The sequence below is a fragment of the Taudactylus pleione genome, unplaced genomic scaffold (genome assembly GCF_031769625.1).
Source record: "Taudactylus pleione unplaced genomic scaffold, aTauple2 ptg000490l, whole genome shotgun sequence".
Lineage (NCBI taxonomy): Eukaryota > Metazoa > Chordata > Amphibia > Anura > Myobatrachidae > Taudactylus > Taudactylus pleione.
In genome coordinates, this window is record NW_028284892.1 from 574,827 (window position 1) to 585,000 (window position 10,174).

Sequence of the window (10,174 nt, forward strand, 5' to 3'; positions counted from 1 at the left end):
AGTTATGATGTGTGTCTGTGGAGCCAACGCATGTGGTCAGCGCTATAACCTCATTATGTTCTGTGCTTCCTGCAGACTCAGCGGTTTGTCGCCGTTCCAAGGTGAGACAGATGCCGAAACACTGACGAACGTGGTGTCCGGGAACTACGAGTTTGACGATCGTTACTTCAAGCAGACTAGTGACATGGCCAAAGACTTCATACAGCAGCTGCTAGTGAAAAATCCCAGGTACGTTATACATACTTACCTCTGACCACTTGTGGCGTAGTCTCCCTCACTGGTGCATGTTGGATACAACCTTCCTGCTCCTGCTGCTTCTGATACAACCATACTATACTAGCTTCTCCCACTGCTGCTCTGCACTGCAGGGTAACAACCCCGCATTCCTTATTAGGCTTGGTTTTGTTTGTTTTTTTAGTGAAAAAAAAGTTTTAGGCTACCTCAGATTAACAATTTCTTTTCTATCGCATACAAAAGCTATTCAGAGTTTAGCCCCTGTAGTTTATGCCATCTTCAGATGGTGTAAGCTACTGTTAGCCTATGGGGGCTCCCGGCGAAGCATAGAGATCTTTCCATCTCTCACAGCCACCAGCCAGTCCTGGAGGCTGATGCTGTGCGCGGTGTCAGCTTCTCCCGGGGAAGTCTTCTGCTAAATGCCGGGGATATAACTCGCGGTTACCGCAACCTCTGTCCCTGCACGTTCCCCGTAATACATAGTCGGGATATTTTTATTTAAATATGAAAATATTCCAGGTGAGATGGATGCATAATAATTGCGGCAGTGCCACAATTATTAGTACATAGATGTAGCTTTTTGGTCTGTCCTTTTTCCGTTTTAGGGGTCTAACAGTTACAGTATGGTAGAATGTTAATGTAATATACACGTTACCCTAAGCACATGTTTGTCCACAACAATGACTTAAGTGTGGTTTCATATTTCAGCATATGCTCAAAATATGTTCTTTAAAAAAAAAATGATTACATTTAAACGAGTGCTAATTTTACATAACCAGCGAGACTGCTTCAGCACGCAACATATGGCACAGATAGAGCTGAGATAGTAAATGGTCCCATATATGTATAATCCACATAATGTTCTGGCAGATCTGAGGGGCTATGCTTCTGCTTACTGTACATGACTGGGAGACTGTTGTAAATGTTTTTCCCTTCGCTCTCTATAGTGACAGGATGACGGCAGTGGAGTGTCTCATTCACCCGTGGATTAAGGTTAGTGATCAGCTGTATTCTGCATAATGTCTTTGTGTTGTCTGCACAGTTTTGAAATGTTTTATCAGCAGACTAGTCAGGGTATTACCCCACCTGCTGGCAGGAGGACGGTACAACTTTGCATCAAGTGAAATAACAGCAACAATCATTTTTTTGCATATGTGGGCCGCCCAGCCTGAGACATGGTGCAACAAAATGCAGCCTTCCAAGTCCATCTAGTGTCCACTGTATATACCCAGATGTGTTACAAATGATGTTGATGCTGCATGCACCAAGCAGCTGGCAGCAGGTTCAGGCTGGACCACAGGCTTCTGAAAGTGCATTTCCCGTCATTCCCTATTTATATTTGCCTCTCCTTCTCTGATTTCTCCCACAGTTTGGGCCTATTTCTCCGCCATCTCTAACTGGATGTCCCAAATCTACCTAACGTTCAGCATACCCTAATCTGAGTTTACAATCCCCTCCCACCCCCAACCCACTCTCCTCCCTTCTCTGCTGATGAACAACTGTCCTGTTGCACAGACAGGATTCCTTGGTGTCCTTTTTGCCTCCTCCCTCCAAATATATCCAGTTCCTGTCGCCTCCTTCATAGCATTTCTTGTATACGCCCCTTTCTCACTGAACACATCACTAATGCCCCCATTCACTCTCATCATTACCCATCCTGACTACTGCAATCTTCTGCTAACTGACCTTCTCATCTCTTCCCTCTTCACTCCGACGTAACTGCGGCAACGAGAATCTTTCTCTTACGTCGCTCCTCTTCCGCTGCCCCACTCGGCAAAGTAGCACACTAGCTCGCCAATTCCTCCAGCGGCTCGGCCTCATCTACAAAGCTGTCACTCCATACATCTCTGACCTTGTCACTCCTGCCTGTCCCCTCCTCTCTGCCTCTGACCTGTGCCTCTCCTCAGCCTAGTTATCAACTCGCACTGCTGCCGTCTCCAAGATTTCTCCTGTGCTGCACCCATCTCAGGAACTCCCAGACTGTCTCACAACCTGCAAATCTATAAGCGTTTTCTCAAAACCTACCTTTTGCCTGAGACTGCTCCCTCTGCACCCCCTTGCAACAAGCTAATTTTGTCTCTGCGCCCCCCTCACTTAAGCTGGGTAAACACTTAGCGATGTGTACCCAGCACCGATACCATGCGCTGCATTTGGCAGCATGCCCCCCGCTGACAATATCGCCCATCGGACAGGCGATGTTGCTGACGACCCGCGGGAGCACGCATATTACGCTACATAGCGGGTACACACTGGCCGATGCGCCAGATATGTCGTTCGATCCACCGGATCGGACAACATATCGTCTAGTGTGTACCCAGCATTACACTGGAAGCTCTCACAAACATGACTCTCTTCCTTCTGTTTCATGTCTCTTGCCCATTGTCTCTCGTTTGTACCTATATAATAATGAATCATGCGCTCCCAGTGATAAGCAGCTTTCTTTTAAATGGCCAGATCACTGGCCAGGTAAGGGTTAATGTATGCTAAAGAAGCGCTTGTATAGTGGATAGTGCTTAAATGTAATACCTGCAATAGTGAAACATACACACAATAACACTCAATACATATAACGTAGATAAATGTTTAAGCGCTTTCAGTGAAAAATGAAGTGTCCTGAAAAGGTTTCCCCATTAAGACGTGGGCGCTGGATACCAGGGTAAGTGGGATAAACTGACCCTACCTGTCCCTATGTAAGATCTTCTCCGTGCGGGGGCTGGCTGTGTCCAGGCGGCTGCAGTATAATCAGCTGTATGACAATTCCGTCTGCCGCTTGTAATATCAGTGGCTCGCCGGAGCAGCGTCTTTCTGCACTCTTCTGCCTGGTGGAAATCTGCCGTTCTCATGGAGAGGAATTCGCGCTCACTGGAATAGTGACGTCAGGGGTAGTCTAAACACCAACGCGTTTCATCCGGTAGGACTTTATCAAGGTGTTGCTGTGAAGCCCTTGTTCACCTTTTATCCTTGTGCTAGCCTGGTAATTGGCTGGTTAATTATGTCAATCAGATATGTCTCAATCCCGCATATTTAGCCGGATAACGGGATAAAAAGCTGGGCAATCTAAAAGTGTGCTTTTCTTTAATATGTGTAAACAATAAAAATGATAAATTAATTTTATTAATAAAATCTGTTTAAAAGTAGTGTGCAGTTATAATTGGTTTAATAATAAGCCAATTAATGCGAATGTAAAATCACAGAATGCTAACAGACAAACATTTACATTACATTATCAGTAAAGTGTATCATGTTGTTCCATTTGTTGCTGGATTGTATCATATAAACAATAAATAAATATAAAATCAATCAGTCTTTAAACGAAAAATTGATACAGATTATAATTTGAGAAAAGTTCCTAAATCAAAGTCTATATTTAGACCCTTGGGGTGTAGGGTTCCAATTCTGTATATCCATTCAGTTTCTGTTCTTGAAATTTTTTCTATATATTGGCCCCCTCTCCAATCTTTTTCCACTTTTTTAATTGCCATAAATTTCATTCCTTTAGGATCTTTGTTATGGTGCATCAAAAAGTGATTGGAGACACTGTGTGTGGTTAGACCTTTATGTATGTTGTAAACATGTTCTCCTATTCTTGTTTTTAATTGCCTTATCGTTCGGCCTACATACTGGAGTCCGCAAGGACATTCCAGTAGGTAAACCACACCTTCGGTGTGGCAGCTCAAACTCTGAGTGATGTTGAATTTTTTCTTGTTCGTATTAGAACAAAGGCCCTCATTCAGAGCCGGACGCTCTGAGCAGAGCGCTCGCTCTGAATGAGGGCCGTCCTCCATAAAAATGGAGCGTCCTCCTGGACGCTCGTATAGCTGTGGGTCACCACCCACAGCTCATATGAGCGTGCAGGATGATGGTCGCGATGGTCTTGACAATCGCGACCATCGCCAGTGCGACCAGAAGCCTGTGGTCGGGTTTTTCGACCACAAGCCCTGGAGTGATTTTGGCTCTATCAGAGCCAAAATCACTCCCACTGACATCACTAGTGATGTCAGTGGGCTGGCTGCTGACGGTAGGCGTTCCCTTGGGAACGCCCCCGTCTGGGAGGCACGCCCACCAAAGGGGGCGTGCTGTCAATCAACATCGACAGCACGCCCCCTTTGATCAGACACAACGAGCGAAGGAAAGTCCTTCGCTCGTCGCATCTCGCGCATGTCGGAGCTCCCTCCGTCGTGCGCATGCTCAGTGCACACCATCGACCCACTTGCGAGCGGACAGCCGCTCGCGAGTGGGTCTGAATCAGGCACAAAATTCTGTAATCGTTTTGGTGGATTTCTTGCCTGTTTCCCTGCAGGCTTCACAATTTAGACAGTGATTAAATCCTTTTTGTTTCTGTGTAAAATTCAGTCTCTCTGGAGGTAAACAACTTTCCGTAAGTATGTTTTGTAGAGTTCGTGCTTTCTTGTAGACAATACTGGGCTTGCTGGTAATTTAATTTTTTATCTCTGTATCAAGTTCCAATAGGTGCCAATGTTTCTTTAGACTCTTTTCCAATCCCTTAGTGTAGCTATTGTATTGAGTGATGAAAAGGGTCTTAGGCGGGCTCTGTTCTTTTTTATTTTTGTAGAGTAGCAGATCTTCTCTTTGCATTTCTTCTACTCTTTTCAAACTGTGATCGATGTTTTTTTCTGAATAATTTCTTTCCAAGAATCTTTTTTTGAGAAAGTTGCTTTGTTCTTTAAAGGTTACATTATCCGTACAGTTTCTTTTGATTCTTTGGAATTTCATTTTTCACTGAAAGTGCTTAAACATTTATCTACGTTATATGTATTGAGTGTTATTGTGTGTATGTTTCACTATTGCTGGTATTACATTTAAGCACTATCCACTATACAAGCGCTTCTTTAGCATACATTCTCGTTTGTACCTGTTCTGTGTCATATTCTTTTTATGTTGGTCTGTTGTCATTTTTGCGTAATCCTTTTACTTGTTTTATGCTCCTGTTTACTTTATTTTTGCTTTATAATGCTTTCTGTCTAGCGCTGCAGAATCTGTGGCGCCTTACAAATAAACAATGATTTCATGCAGTGCTGTGCCCTCTCCCTGCCAGCAGGTGGAGCTTTAGCTTCGTGTGAAATAACTAATGTGTATACACTGTCAGAGGTTCCCAAAACTTTTTGGAACCAAGGCGCCCTAGTGTATCAGCATTGTTTTAACGGCACCCCTAAGCCAAAAGTTTATGATTGAGAAATTCAGAACACAATGTAGTAAAGTGACATAAATTGTGCTTACCTGTCATCTTTATACTCAGTTCTGTGGTGGTGTACAGGTTTGTGCTTCTGTGTGTCCACATATTTACATTACATTGATCATAAATAATGTGACTTGGGGCTGGACCACCAACCTGAGGCACCCCTGCAAGTGTCCTGAGGCACCCCAGGGTGCCACAGCGCAAGGTTTGGGAACCACTGCACTAAGTAGAAGTTTCTGTCTCCTACAGCCACTGAACAGGAAACAGGCCATGAACCGGAGTCGATCCTCTATTAACATGAAGAATTTCAAGAAGTTCAATGCTAGACGGAAGTGGAAGGTGAGACCTGAGAATATCGACCGTAATTAAAATGTAAACTGCTTATTTTCACATTGCATCAAATGAAATATGCAGCAATTAAAAGGGACAGTGTATAATTTGTACAGTGCCTATTGGTTTGATCTATAGACCAGATGTAGGGCTGTCCTAAGGGCTGAGCCATAGGTCACCTATTATAGTTGGTGACCAGAAATAGTCATTCCACCAATGGTTATAGGACATGCTTGGACATGTAGTTCCATGGGTAACTGCATCACAGACCATTAAAAACCATTATACTGATAATTATAGCAATGGCATATTGGTGGTTAAGGAAGGCGCCACCCAGGACTATAAATCTATCCTATCACAATGGGAGGCTCATGGGGGAGGGGCTTGTGAAAAGTAGGTGTAATTTTGTGGGAGATTATGTGAAATGAGCATGGTGTGGGAAAGAGACATTAGGCGGGGAAATTTTATTTATTACCAGTTACTTCTATAGCGCACACACATTCCGCAGCGGTAGTTACAGAGAATATTTGGCCATTCACATCTGTCCCTGCCTCAGTGGCGTTTACTCTATATTCCTTGCCACATGTACACACACGGGTAAAATAAAATTTGGGAGCCAACTTAACCTAGCAGTATATTTTTGAAGTGTGGGAGGAAACCGGAGCACCCAGAGGAAACCCACACAAACACAGGGAGAATATATTATGAATTCCTAGTAAACCTTTATACCCTAAAGTCGCTGTTTAGCGTTTGCCTACGCATTTCAAATAATCGCTTTCCAGACTGAGTGTGGTTCCAAAGCACAAAAGTTTTATTATTCACATAAAAAGCATATAGTTACACGCCTTGATCTCTAAAACAATTAACGCAAAGGTTATACAGAATACAAGGAACAGTCGATACATACACATGCGCTCTGGATCCTGATTTCCCGGCATCAACTATGAAACCTCCGCCAACAGAAAGAAAAGATGACTAACTGCCAGATCCAGGGTGCTTGCATATGTACCCTTGCAGAGGCAATACAATAGAACAAGTAGGCATAATCCCATTGGTTCTTCCTCTTGGTTCTTCTGTTACGATACAGTTCATAGGTCATTTTGTATTGTAATAGTTCAGCCTCCAACAGCTCTTTGTGTGCGTTTTCCCGCCGAAGAACAAGTCTAAACCATCTAATAAACATTACATTACAGAGTACATTACAATGCTTATCTCTCTATGATCCATAATTCGCAGACGCATGTTGCGATCTCCTTGCCGATGGAACCGGACATCTGTAAATACACAGTGGTTTAGAATAGCACCAAACACTGTCTGCTGATCATGTACTAAACCCTAGATATCAAATACCTGCATTTCACAATAGATTTGATAACGTATAAAATCTTTAATATTAACCTTTATGCTAGGTAACCTTTTTGTGTAAGTATGCAATGTGTCAGTGTGGGGATATTGCGTATAGTCACTAATATGCGTGGTGCGTTTTTATGTGCAGAGTGCTTTGCTAAACAGCGCAACTGTGCATCTTGTATATTATATGTGTGATTTAATGTGCGTATGGGGTATGGTAGGATTTTTAACAATATGCGGTAGCAATGTAGTCGCACGATGCTAATAATAACATATTAGCATCGCACACAATGGTTTCATGCTGACGACGCAAGATGGCGTCGTCAGGGGCAACATAAAATGGCGTCGTGCATTTTAATTTTACAATTTAGGTCTCAGCCAACCATCCGGCTTCGACAACACAAACTCCACACAGTTAGGGCCGTGGTGGGAATTGAACCTGTGACCTCATTGCTGTGAGGCAGTGACGCTAACCATTACGCAGACTGTGCTGGCAGGGGGAGTTCCCTCCTATGTGTGAGACGCACAGCCTTATTCCCCCCCCCACCAAAACCAAAGGACTTGTGGAAAAACAAAACATCTAAGGTGCTGTCCATTTATTATTTTATTAAAGTAGCATCTGGAAGGGGGGCGTGGCCTGGACGGGCTGGTTATAGGATGTTCACTCCATAGCTCCTAGGACCCGATATCCTGCACAATTATCCTGATTACCCTGCACAGTTCCTGGCATTCTATACTTGCTGCATACTTACTGTACCTCTACAGGCTCTGGGAGTCCTGTGGCTCGTGTGTGCTCCCTGCCTGTTGTGTTACAGACACTGATGATTCCTCTGCAGTCTCTCCTAGTCGCGGGCGCCATCTTGGATTCGGCCCTGGTTTCTCCTGGTCCCGGCGTTTGCTGCATCTGGCCCCCGACTAGTTTTCTGGGCAGTTGGAGGACACTGTCCAGGCTATTATGTTCCCCTTTGGTGGCTTCTGTGGTCCTGCGACTCCTGCCGTCCGCCATCTTGCATTGTTGTGTGTGTTTGGAGGGGGGGGGAGGAGGGGTGTGACTGCCCCTTTTTCCATAAAGTGCTGAGGGTCTCTGTGCAACTCCCTTTCCCTGAGAGTCCTGTGGTCACCATGGCACAGCTTCTCCAGGCTATCCTTCATTCAGAACAAAAGTCTACTCCCTGTCCAACCTCTAAACTATTTTCCCTTGATTTTTTTTCCCTTGAAATTTTATCTTTCAGTCTGAACGATTTGCAAACGATCTTTAATAGATGAAGTGAAATTGACCTGCATGTTCAGTCGACTGATGAGACGATCAAACGACCAGCAGGAGCGCGCATTGTTGATCGTTAACGACCAAACACTGCACGATTTATAAACTATTTTTAAACGATTGAACGATAACGTCATTATCGTTCTATCGCCTGCTAAAATCGTGTAGTGGATGCCCCCCTTAAAAGTGGCAGAGCTTCATACTGAGTTGCTTTCTGTTTGTCCAGAGTTATGCCATGACACTATTACTACAGCTACTTCACCTGAACTAACAAAGAGGATTAAATCTGCGCAGATCCTGGAATCCTGTTTGATACCTGCTTCTGCAAATGGCTCCTTTACTATTCAGTCTGTGATCGCCTGGGCCCCCCATACACCATACAGCACCTGTGTTCGGGACTTTTCCTGAAATTAGTTATTGCAATTCTGGATTACAAAGATCCTTATGCTGTTTTTTGCTTAGCTGGAGCTGCTTAGCCATTTGGTACTTAGGGGGTCATTCAGACCCGTTTGCGAGCAAAGGACGCTCGCAAACGTGTCGATGTTGCCCCACTGCGCATGCGCACGACGGAGGGAGCTCCGTCGTGCGCATGCGCGAGACCCGGATAGCGACGGGCTCTCCGTCGCTCCGGGTCTCGCACCAAAGGGGGCGTGCTGTCGATGTTGATTGACAGCACGCCCCCTTTGGTGGGCGTGACTGCCAGACGGAGGCGTTCCATGGGAATGCCTACCGTCTGAGTCTGGCCCCACTGACATCAGTAATGGATGTCAGTGGGAGTGATTTTGGCTCTAATAGAGCCAAAATCACTTCCGGGCTTGCGGAAGCGAGACCCTACCGCAGGGTCTCGTCGCAAGCCCGATGGTCCGCTACCATCTTTTTGGCCGCTCGCATAAGCTGTGGCTGGGCACCCACAGCTATGCGAGCGGCCAGGAAGCCGATCCAAATTTAGCTGGGACGGCCCTGATTCAGAGCGAGCGCTCTGGTCAGAGCGTTCGGCTCTGAATCAGGCCCTTAGTTACTACAAGATAAGTCTTCCCAGCTGTTTCTGCGGTGATCCAACAATTTCCTTTCCAATTAATCCAAGTACAGAGTCAGTTTCATGGTCTCCGGCTCTCCATTTTGTCTTCTTCTGGCTGTTTTTAGATGTCCTCAGTTGGTCGCTTTTATTATGCTGACGTTCTCCGGGATGTCCTGGCATGACTTTATCTATAGTGTCTGGAGAGGGATGATCCGCCTTCACTGATTTACTTATAATGGAGTCATTACTTTTATTGCCTATTACTCTTATTATATTGTTATTTTACTATGTATCTGTGTTATTTTATTTGCTGTGCTATATATGGTTGTAAATTGCAAAATATGCTGTAAGGTGGAACGCTATATCCGTATAATGCGGGGGAGCTGAGCTTAGCCTAGCTTAGGACCATTACGTTTATTGCCCTTGTCACTCATGTGGCTCTTAAATTCCTTCTCTTGGGTTGGGGGGGTTTAGTTAGTGTTTGGGTATTTTCTCTTTTAAGGGATCCAAGTATGCCTGGGTTGGGGTTAGGCCATACAGGGTGGGGTGTTATGGGGAGGTTTGATTTCTATTTATTTACTTTGGGTATATGTATGTTTTTGATATTTGGATAGATGTGGATGCTTTTTATTATGATATTCCCTGTTGCTTTGTTATGGGATCCTTATATTAAGATTGGTAGTGCTGGGGTATCTGTATTATTTAAGGGGGGGGGGGGAATAAGGATTATATACTGTAGTTCTCTTCTCTCCGGACTCACTGGCATGAATGGTGCCTTCAA

At 44.7% G+C, this 10,174-nt stretch overlaps 1 protein-coding gene across 8 annotated transcripts in view; it reads left to right on the plus strand.

Annotated features, from left to right (window-relative positions):
* Positions 1-10,174, plus strand: part of LOC148502566 (death-associated protein kinase 2-like) — a 138,970-nt gene that overhangs the window by 120,166 nt on the left and 8,630 nt on the right. For all 8 annotated transcript variants that reach the window (XM_088449625.1, XM_088449630.1, XM_088449624.1 and 5 more), the window contains 3 exons: positions 76-228; positions 1,182-1,227; positions 5,681-5,770. In XM_088449625.1, the coding sequence (XP_088305751.1) occupies positions 76-228; positions 1,182-1,227; positions 5,681-5,770 (289 nt within the window). The remainder of the gene's footprint in view (positions 1-75; positions 229-1,181; positions 1,228-5,680; positions 5,771-10,174) is intronic.